Here is a 13669-nt window from a genome sequence, read left to right as displayed (position 1 = left end):
TTGCCGGGGGGGGGGAGAGAATAAACCTCACAAATATCTTGCTTAGATCTGGAGCATCTCCCTAGCTTTGATCTATAATGTAGCAATGTGTCAGGCACCCCAAAGTAGTTTTATGTGCTGTAAATAGGAAAAGCTGAGTAGCTTCATGGTTCATTGATTTAAAGGTTCTATAGGAGCTGTGAGATCAAAGAGAAGCTTAATGGTTTTATGCTACCCTTCATATCTGTCAGTCCACTTATATGAGGAGGCTGAGCTTGGGCAATTAGTTAACAGCGATTCTTTCACCAAATCAGTTGTTCTTGCTCAGATTTTATTTGTGCATCCATTAAATACCGTACTTCTCCCTGTAATACTATTGCATCTGTTCCATGTGGCAGATTATATTACAGTGGTACCTCGGGTTACATACGCTTCAGGTTACAGACGCTTCAGGTTACAGACTCCGCGAACCCAGAAATAGTGCTTCAGGTTAAGAACTTTGCTTCAGGATGAGAACAGAAATCGTGCTCTGGCGGCGCGGCAGCAGTGGGAGGCCCCATTAGCTAAAGTGGTGCTTCAGGTTAAGATCAGTTTCAGGTTAAGAACAGACCTCCGGAATGAATTAAGTACTTAACCCGAGATACCACTGTATACTGTTAGCAAAATGGTCATCATTATTATTGATGGTGTGTGTGTGTGTGTGTGTGTGTAGCTGGACTTGTCTCTTGCAAGAATATTATGGTGGGATCTTTTTCAGTGGCAGTTACAGCCCTCAGTCTCAGCTGTGCTTTCTTGTCATTTGTCCCCAAGCCCAGCACTTTACTTTTCTACAGGAATGAATGGCAACCATAGGAAAGTAAAGAGGTGTAATACGTTAGGGATGCCACTGCAGTGGGATTCAGCCACTGAAATGCAACACTTTATTTGAACAGCTGTTTACCGCCCGACTATGGTGACTATTAGATAGAATTATTTGCATATATATAGTGTATGTATAAATGGAACTGGAATAAAGGTACACATTTAGATCATGAATCTTTAGGTCATTTTGGTGTTATATGGTTACAGCATGGAATGAAAATAAAATTGCTTTCTATCTTCTGTTACATGTTCCAAGGTTATACAGTGGTACTTTGGGTTAAGAACTTAATTTGTTCTGGAGGTCCGTTCTTAACCTGAAACTGTTCTTAACCTGAAGCACTACTTTAGCTAATGGGGCCTCCTGCTGCCGCCGCACAATTTCTGTTCTCATCCTGAAGCAAAGTTCTTAACCCGAGGTATTATTTCTGGGTTAGCGGAGTCTGTAACCTGAAGCATATGTAACCCGAGGTACCACTGTATTGCTGTTTGGAGCCTATTAAAGAAATATATGTAAAATTTATGAAATCAACAATTCAAAGTTTCAAAAAAAAGAAGTGATATTGTTTATTTAAAAGTGTAAGTTATTTCCTTTATGTTTCAAAAATATTTCTATATTAAGGATTAGGTAATTTGCAAATCTAAGTTAATTGACTAACACAAATTTTTAAAAAACACTAGGTTCTTAATCAACAAAAATGGTTGGCAGTTTAATGTGGTTGACATTGCATTAATCTGGCTCTGATGGAAGCAGTGGAAGTAGTGGAAACTTTAGTAAATGTAGTATGTACTAGTTCAAGAAAAGGTAACATTCTACTCATGTACCATTCCCTCCCCACCCCTCTCATTATATATAAGGGTCTGATGACTTCTGTTTCAGTGTATCCGAAGAACTGTACATGCACATGAAAGCTTATACCTAAAACTACTCAAGTTGGTCTCGTAAGGTGCTACATTATAATTTTTAAATTCTTTTGGAAGGATTCTTTTAACGACTTTCTTAGATCATATAACTTTTTTGAAGACTTGATTCTTTTCGGGGAGTTTTTAGGTTTTTAAGAAGAGTCTTTTTAACTATCTTTTTATCTGTTTTAATTTATTTTGACTTCTATTCATGTTAACCAAGCAGCCAAGGCCTTTGATTAGAAGCCAATGTGTTTAGTTATTGCTACTTCAAGGGTTTTTAAAGCAGTTGGAAAAACAACCCCTTGCATAAATGTTTCTATAAGAGAGAGGGATGGCTCATGTGAATATGTTCCAGTAGACTTCTCTTGATAAGATAGGCAGGTTCAAGCACTGTCACATCCTTATTAATGAATAAGAATGAATACATGATGGAGCACGGGAGATAGGAAGGATGCTGGCATGGGATCTTTTAACAGCCCTTTATGAAAATCAAGCTCTACTGCAACTGCCAGAGAAAGGTCAAGTGTGAATTCTTACATTCAGCTCAGCTTCTTTGGTTCAAACGCCTTTAGTGAATGGAATCAAAGAGATCCAAACATGTTTGTATCGTCCTTTCTCCACCCCTCACCCCCCCCGCTTCCAAGTTACCTGATATTCCAGTCTACCCCCTCTCATGTCTTCCATCAAGCTTTGGTATTGTGCTTCCTTGCTCCAAAGCTTGTTCACTCTTTTGTGAGAAAAAAAGCTCTATGCTTGCTGTAGAATTGGCTAAACTGAAGAATACGATCTTGCCAATATGATCAACACATGGCATTGGTTTCTGGTGAAGCCCAGAATGGACTTCTCCATTTTGTGTGGAGACTACTTAAGGAACACCCTTCCTCTCCAGACTCCATGGCAACATTCATTTTAACCAATATTCACTATAATTTCTCCAAATTATGAATTAAAGCTGAATGATCTTGACATTCCAGTAGGCAGGCTTTGCCCAAATTCATTATCATATTCAGCACACATAATGTGCTATTATGCCAATGTTTTAAATAAGTAATTAAATCGGGCCAAATCACAAATATCAGTATAATTTTACCTAACAGCTACAAGATACTGCAGAGGCTGAATGCAAATAATCTAATTAATAACTACCATCAAAATTTGGAAACTATGTTCCCTGAAACCTCAAATGTTTCAGTTGCGAACAGTTCTCTTGACGCTCGCGGTACCTTTCCCAATCTGCAGTATACATTATAGCTGAGCTATTATTGATTTGTCCCAAAGCATTATGGAGAAATTTGTCTCTTTCTTTAGAAGTTTTCTCTTTTGAAGCTTTTTTTGTGGCAATGATATGTTAAATCTGATAGCACTGTGGTTACTGTTCCTAATAGGTTCAACAATACTTACATCTTACACAAGTTTGCAGGCATCATTTAGGATTAAGGCCATGGTCTTCTCCCCTCTGATGGTTCCTAGGAAGGGTGGTGTTGTACCATCATTAAGGACATCTAGAAATCCTACCTCTTTGTTGTCAGCGGAACGCACATTTACCCAGTCTGTGTGAGGGCAAGAAGTCACCCATTACTATGCCATTTCACCCTCTGCTTAATTTCATTTTCCACCTTAAGATCGCTTGGGGGTGGTACTGCATCCCCAGTGCTAAAGACTCTCCTCCCTGGAAGAGAGGGGAGTGGTTGTGGGCGGGAGCCCGAGCTCCGCCCCTAGCAGGGGGAATTAGCCCCCTGCCTCCTCCTCTCACCTGGCTGGCGCCCACGCCCCCTCAGCAGGCATCCAACCAGGTGCCTTCGAGGGGGCGTGTTCAGCAGCCTTTTGCGGCGGTGCCAGCCTCTCCTCGGCCTCATTCTTCTCCGTCCTCTCGTCGTGAGTCACCCACCCTCCACTCCCCTTTAGCTCAGGGTCTTTGTTCTTTGGCCTTGCTATGGACCTTAGGTTGGTCGCCCTGGTTGTCTAGGGGGCCTGGTAGGAATTTTTCCATTTGGCATTAGGCTTTTTGGTTTTTCCGCCTACCTCGTAGCAATCGTCACAACTTTTTGTGGTATTGGTGGGTAGGTTAGGCATTGGAATAATGTGTTGTGGTGTGTCGAAGGGCTGGGTGTGGCCATCGCCTATGCCTTCAATTTTTGGGTATTCCATTAAAGGAATCTGGCGGTCGTGTACTCTGTCCGATGCCTGCTTGGCGGGAGGCCATGGCACGACCCCCAGTGACATCAGGGGAGAGCCTATAGTTGGATTAGCATCAACAGGCTCCACCTACTGGTGAATAAACCCCCTTGTTTTAGACATCCAATGCCTAAGCCAATACCTTTTCACTGCTGTAATCAATAAAGTTGTGGCCTTTTCTTGCCCATTAACCTTATATCACGTGTCCTTGTGTATTTATTTCACATCGCGGGGGTCGGGTCCTCGAACCACAAATTATTCTTTGAGGTCTGGTACTGACACTCACAGCGATCCTACACAAGAGTCTGCCCCTTTTGGAATCTATCGATTGTTCTCTTTGATGTACAGAGTGACAATACTTACAGTACACCCTTTCCTGTAGACAACCATATCCAGTGCCGGATTTGCGTATAAGCTAAACAAGCTATAGCTTAGGGCCCCACTCTTTTGGCCCCCACCCTAAAAAAAGAAAAAAAAAAGATGTACATTTCCAAAATATAAGATTAAAAAAAAAACAAAAAACCTACATGCAGCAACAGTGTTCGGTGTTGTGTAGGCTCCTATGATGTAAGTAATGCTAGCCTGCTCCCTAAAATAACACTGGTTTGCTCATTTCTATATGTGGGGTGCCTACATTCTGCATGGACTGGTAGCATGGCAACATGTGGAAATGGCTTTAGATACCTATTAGGTCCGTAAATTACCGTATGACATATATTCAACACAGAAAACAGCGACAATTTGTTGTTGACAAAGGACAGCTGGACATATAAAGGGCCCCATTACCTTCAGTAGCTTAGGGCCTCATTAAACCTAAATCCGGCCCGGACCATATCCCATTGTTTCTCTCCATTCTGCCAGGGTTCCATTCTGACTACTACATCTATGTTTCCTTGTGATAAAAAAAAAAACACCCAAGCATTCCAGCTCACTCATCTTGGCTCTGAGGACTACCATAGCTTATCGACCCCCATATACAGTCTCTCTCTCCTCAAATGTCTCCAACACACGTGTTTTAAAGCACATACCAGGAAGAGCTGAAATGGTCCATCTGAGACAGGCTTAGCAACTGAGCAGGAATTACGTAGTCCCCAGAACCACTTTTAGTAGCTTTCCTGATGAAGTACGAATGAGGCAGGTGACAGGAGGCAGGTGACGTGCTTTTGAACTTGCAAGTATGGCACCTGTGTGTTTTGCCCAGCAACTTGGTGGGGAGCTGTTGTAAAGGGTTAAATCTGCTTTGTTTGCATTCATGAATTGTTCTTCAGTTGGTATTTCTTAAACAGACTTTGTTCACGTGACACCATAATATGATTTCACGATTCCCCATTTCAGTGATAGTTTCTTGCTAAGGAGAAAGGGGTGTTTTATACTCTTAACTGGTGTAAACATCATCAGACTTCACGGTGGCGGTTGTTGAGGATGAGCTGCCCCAATACCAGAGAGGTAGGGCAGGCAGAACGACATAGGAAAGTAGAGGACACAGGGGCCTGAGGGTCAAATGCATGGGAAGCAGGGCAGGGTAAAGGTAAAGGTAAAGGTAAAGGTAAAGGGACCCCTGACCATTAGGTCCAGTTGTGGCTGACTCTGGGGTTGCAGCGCTCATCTCGCTTTATTGGCCGAGGGAGCCGGTGTACAGCTTCCGGGTCATGTGGCCAGCATGACTAAGCCGCTTCTTGCGAACCAGAGCAGTGCACGGAAATGCCGTTTACCTTCCCGCCGGAGCGTTACCTATTTATCTACTTGCACTTTGACATGCTTTCGAACTGCTAGGTTGGCAGGAGCAAGGACCGAGCAACGGGAGCTCACCCCGTTGCGGGGATTCAAACCGCCAACCTTCTGATCGGCAAGTCCTAGGCTCTGTGGTTTAACCCACAGCGCCACCCTCGTCCCACAGCAGGACAGGGTAGCGGCTAGAAAAATAACTGTTTGCACTTTGGAGTGGGTGTGGTCCCAAAAAATGAAAAGAAGAGACAACAAGGGCTGAAAGGAGAATGAAAACTGGGACAATGAATGGAGATGAAAGATGCAGAGGTGAGCAAGCAACCTGTGTATAGGTAAAGGTAAAGGGACCCCCGACAGTTAAGTCCAGTCATGAATGACTCTGGGGTTGTGGCGCTCATCTCACTTTACTGGCCGAGGGAGCCGGCGTTTGTCCGCAGACAGTTTTTCCGGGTCATGTGGCCAGCATGACAAAGCTGCTTCTAGCGAACCAGAGCAGCACATGGAAACGCCATTTACCTTCCCACTGGAGCGGTACCTATTTATCTACTTGCACTTGGACGTGCTTTCAAACTGCTAAGTTGGCAGGAGCTGGGACCGAGCAACAGGAGTTCACTCCGTCATGGGGATTCGAACCGCTGACCTTACGATTAGGCAAGCCTTGGGCTCTGTGGTTTAAACCACAGCCCCACTTGCGTCCGGAACATGTGAATAGAACTAGTCAAATATGAAATTTCAATGCATGGTGTGTGCAGTTCTTTCTCAGGAGAAATTTAGATTAATATTCAGAAAAGTATCCTGAGAATCAACTATGTGACTGTTTGGAGATAACACTGTAAAATAGTTCTGAATCTACAAGACAAGCATGGAGGTTCTGTCTTTAGCTTGACAGCAATATATTCCCAGGGTCATGTTTATGATTGGGATAGCTTTTTAAACTGACTCTTGTTATGCTACTGGAGTTTAATTATAGGCCGCTGAGCAAGTTAAACTTCTTAGAAGAATACAAGCAAAAGCTAGCACTGAAGTAAATATCTGTTTAATTTACAAACATCAGTAAAGGTACTGATATCAGTCCAAATAAGACAAAGAAACACCGTATTACACATGTACATCTAACTTTTTCTTTTTAAAAAAATTGAAAAAAACACCCCCATTACGGGGTACCCCGAGATTTACTGGAAAAAAAGAACACAACCAACTATGAAGAATTATTACCAATTCTATATTGTGATTTAGCAGCAAAAAATGTTAACAAAGGGAAACATTAGGACAAGTAAAGTAGTTTTAATATTTGGGAAAAGTCACAGTTCTTGGTAATACAGCCTCTTTTTTTTAATTTTAAAGGGAAGGATACTCCAAGGGAATATTAGTTTGTAAAGGTCTACTTTTCTAGTGTCAAGTTTCTACACATCATTTCATTTTCTGCAAAGCAATGTATATCAGGGAAATGCTCAGTTCCATACATTTGCCATCTACTGTAAAGACTCTTTCACCCCTCACTCGTTACAAGGACTTGAGAGATGCCCCTGCTATCGTGAAAACTACAACCTGTTGTTGCTTCTGGCATCCAGTTCTTTCAGTGACACCAGGCAGATGATAGGTTGCCAAGGAGAGAAAAAAACCCCAGACCAAATCTATTTACCCCATGAGAACATGCCATGTTAGTCCTATTGCAACTATCCTGATTAAGTCTTCTTTTAAAAAACAAACAAAACAAAACCCCAACAACAACAGGAAGTACAAAAATATCAGGACAAATATAAATTAATATATATTAAAGCATTGAAAAAAACAGTAAAAGGGGTGGCCTAAATGTTAAGTACAGTGTACTTTGATACAATAAATATTTCTCAATAAACCGAATACTGTATAGAGTCGCTCAGAACTCATAAAAACAAAACTCCATATTATACCTAATTTTCCCAACAATAATCTATTTTTTATCCTCCCCTTAACATTTATATTACAAAAAAAAAAAAAAAATTAATACTGGAAGAGGGTAGATAAACACTCATTCAATTTCTTCTTTTGCTAACATGCCGACATAAAAGAATATACCAGGAGATTTTAGGGTTATGGTGAATTCTCTTCTGTTAAGGAGGCAAGATGTTTCATTTTCCCGACTTGATTATTCTATGCCGTACAAAACGCGTAACATAAATCTGCGCAAAAGGATTTCTGTTCGCCTTGTGCCTTTTCATTGCACGCCCTGGAAGAGTTTGATATGATCTTGTCGAGAGAGTAAAACCAAAAACGACGACAACGAAAAACTAGTTAAGGAAGTAAAAAAAGAAAGCAAAGCCTCAGACTCTGGGGTTGATTTTTCATCAATAAGATTGTAGGGTTGAAAGTCACTTGAGCAAAGTGCCTGTTTATCTTCAGAATGTTACAAAGAAGGGCTGATGTTAAAAGTTGTTAAGTTTTTCCATCACTGTTGAAATGTTACCAGGTATTTTTATTGGGTACAAGAAGTCTCAGTTCAAGCACTTTATTTTTGTTTTGTTGCAGTTGAAGAAAAAAGTCTTTATTCTCATAATAAAAATAAGTCTGTTCTGTATTTTACAATATATTTCAAATATTTCCACTATGAAGCATTAATTAGTCCCAAGACACGGTCAATAAGTATACAACATTAAAAAAAAAGACAAAAGTGGAGCGAAAAAGGGCATGTTTAGGAGGGGCACTCTGTACAGCTGCACTTCACAACCTTCTCGACCTCATCCACAAATGAGGACCCGTCAGTGCATTCAAAAGAATATTTCCGCCTCTTGCTCCTCAATGGTCCGCAGCACTGCCCATTCGAACAGCCTCCTCTGCATTCTAGTCTCGATACCTTCTTGGTCGTCTGGCACGCGGCATAACCTTGCTGCTTTTGGAAGTAATCTCTGACTCGTTCCCCTCGACAAGAGATTTCTGCAACGTGAAAAAGAGCAGCCCCCAGATGACACACCATGCAATGATATCAATCGTTGGCATCTACTAAGAAGATGAAATGCGTCTAAATATAGACTCTTGTTTACATTATTTTTAGCTTGGGAAAATAAAGGTTCTGGTACACAGGATTAAAAAAGCAGATTGCGCTTTTTTTTCAGATTCGCTTATTCTTTAGTGGTGATTTATTCCTAAACCCATAAATACGCTGCTATTACAATGACAAGAAAATTGGAAATTTAATTCTTTTTCCTTTATTACAAAAATACACATCATCTATTCCTAACAGCACGACCAGCTGGTTTCTTTTACTGTTGGGAAGTACTTGAGACGGCATGCAATTTCATTTATTAGACCTTGAGTTAAATATTATTCAATCTGTTATTTAATAGAAGCTACATTCCACTAACTTCATAAATTACTGGGACATAAAAACAGTTTAAATAGGAGACATCTGGGTTAAAAACCCAAACCCCATATTCTATTCTAGTCACATTGATGCAAAGTACAAAATAAATATATGTCAGCTGAAGAAAAAAAGTTTGGGTGGGGGTGGAGAGAGAGAAAAGTGAAAGAGCCTTGATAGACAAGGAAAGAAAAGAACAAGATGACAGTGGAGGGGAAAATATCCTGTTTTTATCCATCTCACCTGTATAATTCGCTGTGATAAATCAGTTGAAGATGAGAGGTCAAAAGTAGAGTTTGTGATAAAACTAGGAGCAGAATCATTGGATTTGGCTTCGCAGTTGCAGAAGGCAGAGAAACAATAAATACAGAAAGATATAGCAGGTAAAAGGTGGCAGTTCAAATATAGTAAAAAGTCGCTTCTGAACAAAGAAAAAAGTTCTCACAGCAAAATACTTGATGGGGGAAAAATCTTCCAAGTGCTAATATTAAATTCAAAGATCATTTTTAATATTAAAAAAAAATCCTCTTCATTATTATATTAAAAAAAATATTCCTTTTTCACTGAGAGAAGCTCTGTAGAGCTTAGGGTGGGATAAAGGGGGGAAGAAATAATAAAAAAAGAAGCCCAAAGAAAAATGTACTGCCATGTGTGCAAGACTGGGGTTTGTTTGTTTTCTCCATCTTTATTATGTTTCGACAATAAAACGAATATTTTCCCTCTTATGTGAAACTGTGACAAACTGGTTATCTACCTTTATCGCAGCTGTCCCCAGTGTATCCGCTGCTGCACTCGCAATACGGTTTCCCATGGCCTGAAAGCCTGCATTTACCGTGTTTACATCGGATGGACTGGCAGGGGTTAGGCAGTTCTTCATCCTCATCACAGAGGACACCGGCACGTCCCTGCAGGCATTTACAACTGTATGAAAACGCATTGATTGGCAAGCAGCTACCATGCACACATCTACAGGGGGAGACAAGCCCAAGAGAATAAAAATAAATTACTGTATTCATTCCAATCCAAGGCTAAGCGACATTAACTGTAAAACAAAACAAAAAACTTTGGACTGTGCTCAAAAAGGAAATGGCTTATAGGGTTTTTACTTCCCCTTCCTTTTTAGAACGCGCTACATGTCAGTACGACATGGAGCGAAGCCGTTTGGCCTGCTCTAATTGGTACGCAAGGTTAGTGCAACGATACGGAAGAAGGTAGCCCGTTTGTTTTGTTAGTACTGGAATATTGCCACTGTAGATGTGTTATGGAAGACCTGAGCAAGGTGTCACAGGTGCCAAATTCTGCATTCCTCAAGATCCCTGCCCTCCCCCCTTTAAGTGTTAGAGACTGTGTGGGCAAGGAATGCATAATCTGGCTTAAAATGACTGAGGTTGATACGAGCTATTAATGATCAAGAAGAAGAAGAAGAAGAAGAAGAAGAAGAAGACATGGCTTACCTGTAATCAGGGCTGGCCCACCCATAAGGCAAGGTGAGGCAACCACCTCAGGCAGCCTGATCCACAGGGGCAGCAAATCCGCCCTCCAAGGAATGAATTGCCCGCTGCTTCCACAGTGGTACGCTCCTTGAAGGCTGGATCTGCCTCCACCTTGGCAGTGCCACCCAACCACCTCTATAGCAGCCTCTTGGTGAATGGGAGACACTGCTGGTCCACTCCCACCCTTGATCCCAATGTAGAACTTCACTCAGCCCTTCTTCCCTGGTGGGAGGGAGGCGTTTTGTGGTCTGCCTCGGGTGCCAGAATGTCTTGAGCCAGCCCTGCCTGTTGGGCTCTTTTCACCCCATCCCCATGGAATTCAACAATTGAGAAAGCCCTTTTGGACTTTGACCAAAGAGAACATGGCATTGAGATTTAAGATAAAACTTAGCAATCAGAAGGTAGACATAAACAAAGTCGTTTTTCTTTTCTTTAGCACTGATGAGTGAATTGCTACCTGAATGCTTGCATGATGCAGTAATACCTCCGTAAAAGTCCGCCTTGTCTAGCGTCCATTCCGGCGAATGTCCGCGGCAAACCCGGAAGTACCGGAACGGTTTACTTCTGGGTTTGCCAATTGCGCATGTGCAGAAGCGCAAACCATTCTGCATATGTGCGCAGATGCGGCGCTTTGCCCTGCGTCCTTTTTGGCTAGTGGCTGGGGCTCCAGAACGGATCCCAGTCGCAAAACAATGTACAACTGTATAAAATCCCTGAGACAAACTGGATGGGATGTTAAATGCACCTTCACATTTAATGTGGATGTTCTGAAAAATGCAGAGTGCACTGCTTTGGGGTGGGGCTGATAATCATTAAGATCATAGAGGATGGGGAGGAGCAACTAGCTCTTTCCTCCCCCGCTGCGATACGGATGAAAACTGATCCCTTGAAGCTGCTATTTGCATCGGGAGCAATGCTTGAGAGCTGTTCATAGTCATAGTTAAAAAAAAAAAAAGCAATTACAAACCAATGGTCCTTTTTCAATCATCAAAATAAGATTTTAGAGAGGCGTTAAAAACTCAAGAGAATGGAATGATGACATTTTATTCATTTTTTAAGCTACAATCTCCTCTTGTAATGTTGTCTAGAAATAATGAGGAAACTAAATTTGCAAGGGAAGAATACAGAAAGGTGGTCTAAAGATGGCATGTGATCCAGTAGCAGCCTGCTGGTTGTTGAACGATGGCATTCAACAACTTTTGATTAGTGTATTAATTTGCTAATCAGCAAACTAGGTAACATGTGGTCCAAAAGGTGGGCAATTATATTCTGCGCACCCACCCACCCCCCACCCCAGAAATGGAGATTTTCAAGTGTGCTACTACTTTTTAAAGCCTACCCTACTCCACTGTGTATATGCACGTGTAAAATATTAGAAAGGGACTTGAACAAGGACTTACTTATTTCCTAAGCAAGGATCATTGGCTTGCTGATCACAGAGTAGGCCAGTCCATCCTCCATCACACTCACAAGCAAAGCCTGACTGGCTAGTCACATGGCAGGTCCCATGGACACACAATTTCTTATGACAGGGTTCACAGCCTGGCAAAATTCCAACTTGCAGTGGGACATTCCTAAAGTCCTGCAGTTCACTATTGATGTATAGATTACGGATGCAGCCATGAAAACTGGTGCCATTTTGACCTGGAGACTGGCGCAGGGCAGCAACATTGTTCTTCATAGGCATGCCTGGAAAACAAATAAGCCATCAACTTGTTACCTATGAAATGAATTTTCATAATTACTTGAAGATCACCACTGCTATTTAAAAACCTAACTGTGATTAGCTATGGGTACAATGAGATATCCAGATAATTTCCTCACCGTTACAAAACAACATTTTCAGTCACCACATCTCTACAGAGCTATGTTGACTGAATGAATAATGTGGAGGCAGACTTAGATGTCCTAGTCTCAAGTAGATACTGCAGTTAAATGCCTGCAATGTAGATGGGATAACATTTTCACCCGAAGGTAGTGCCATGTGGATCTGAATGCAGCCAGACTCACAGGCTATGTACACATTCCTGTTTACACTGCATCCTATGCACACCCACATTTGGTTTTTGAAGCTGTATACATGTGGTGTTAGCTATAATCCACATCTATCCTGTAGGTTCTTGAGAAATACTACATTATGATGCATTCTCCACAAAACCAGAATCAATCCAATTTGAGAATTGCAGGACATACTCTTTGCACACTGGTGTGGAAAGTCAGCTGGGTGGAAAAAACATCCAATTGCACTGATGTGTACAGTGACATGCAAATGTGATTTGAAACGCAGCAGGGGGAAATGACCTTGTGACGTTCACATGAGAGTGCTGGAGGTGAAATAGTTAAACAGGTTACCCAATCAGGACCCAGGGGGGTGGAGTCAGAGGGACTATAAAACCAGCTCTGGGAGGAGTTCGTTGAGGAATTCGTTGGGAGTTGGGTGGTTGGTTGGAGTGGGAGTGAATTGGGATAGAGTCTGTGGGTAGGTTGAGTTAGTGTAGTGAAATAGGCTGAGTCAGGAATAGTTAGGGGCTAGGCAGACAAGTAAATATCTGAGAGGCCGTTTAGTGAGTGAGAGCAGGTAGCGAAAGTTATAGGTCTGGATAGGTACCCCATGAATGTAATTGACTGATACTGTTTATGAAACTACATGCTTGTTGAACTGCAATAAATAAACAAAAGTTTATGTTTCAATTTAACCCTGACTGGACTCAGTATTATCCCAGGTAGGGCCTGGGCGGTGGCAGCGAGAAATAAAGTGGTGGCACAGGGATCAATAGACGGTGAAACATCCGGGGACCCTGTGTGATCGCCACAGACCTCACTGTGTTTTAAGTCAGTAATGTATACACAGCCACTGTTTGATTCAGCAGGGTCTGATTTGTCCCAGGGCACAGCTAACATTTCTGCTATGAGGCTGGCTTAGAAAATGCACACCTCTAAAACCAGAAATTGTCATAAATATTGCTTCAATTGGTGTATAGTGGTATCTAGGGTTACATACGCTTCAGGTTACATATGCTTCAGGTTACAGACTCCGCTAACCCAGAAATACTACCTTGGGTTAAGAACTTTGCTTCAGGATGAGAAGAGAAATCGCGCAGCAGCAGTGGGAGTACCCATTAGCTAAAAGTGGTGCTTCATGTTAAGAACAGTTTCAGGTTAAGAACGGACCTCCGGAATGAATTAAGTACTTAAC

At 41.8% G+C, this 13669-nt stretch overlaps 2 protein-coding genes across 7 annotated transcripts in view; both read right to left on the bottom strand.

Moving 5' to 3' along the window:
- Positions 1-13669, bottom strand: part of PACRGL (parkin coregulated like) — a 126225-nt gene that overhangs the window by 14774 nt on the left and 97782 nt on the right. The window lies entirely within an intron of this gene.
- Positions 6664-13669, bottom strand: part of SLIT2 (slit guidance ligand 2) — a 220416-nt gene continuing 213410 nt past the window's right edge. For 2 of the 6 annotated variants that reach the window (XM_081019796.1, XM_081019797.1), the window contains 4 exons: positions 11874-12162; positions 9735-9946; positions 9224-9312; positions 8322-8556 (listed from right to left, as the gene is read on the bottom strand). In XM_081019796.1, coding sequence (XP_080875922.1) covers positions 8464-8556; positions 9224-9312; positions 9735-9946; positions 11874-12162 — 683 coding nt within the window. In that variant the 3' untranslated portion in view covers positions 8322-8463. Of the gene's footprint in view, positions 8557-9223; positions 9313-9734; positions 9947-11873; positions 12163-13669 lie in introns of all 6 variants that reach the window. The other 4 variants (XM_081019793.1, XM_081019794.1, XM_081019795.1 and 1 more) reach the window with 3 other exon arrangements.

The sequence above is a fragment of the Podarcis pityusensis genome (assembly GCF_964106645.2).
Source record: "Podarcis pityusensis genome assembly, chromosome: 9".
Taxonomy (NCBI): Eukaryota; Metazoa; Chordata; class Lepidosauria; order Squamata; family Lacertidae; genus Podarcis; species Podarcis pityusensis.
Note: the sequence above shows the minus strand (reverse complement) of the source record. Positions and strands in the feature narration are given on the sequence as shown.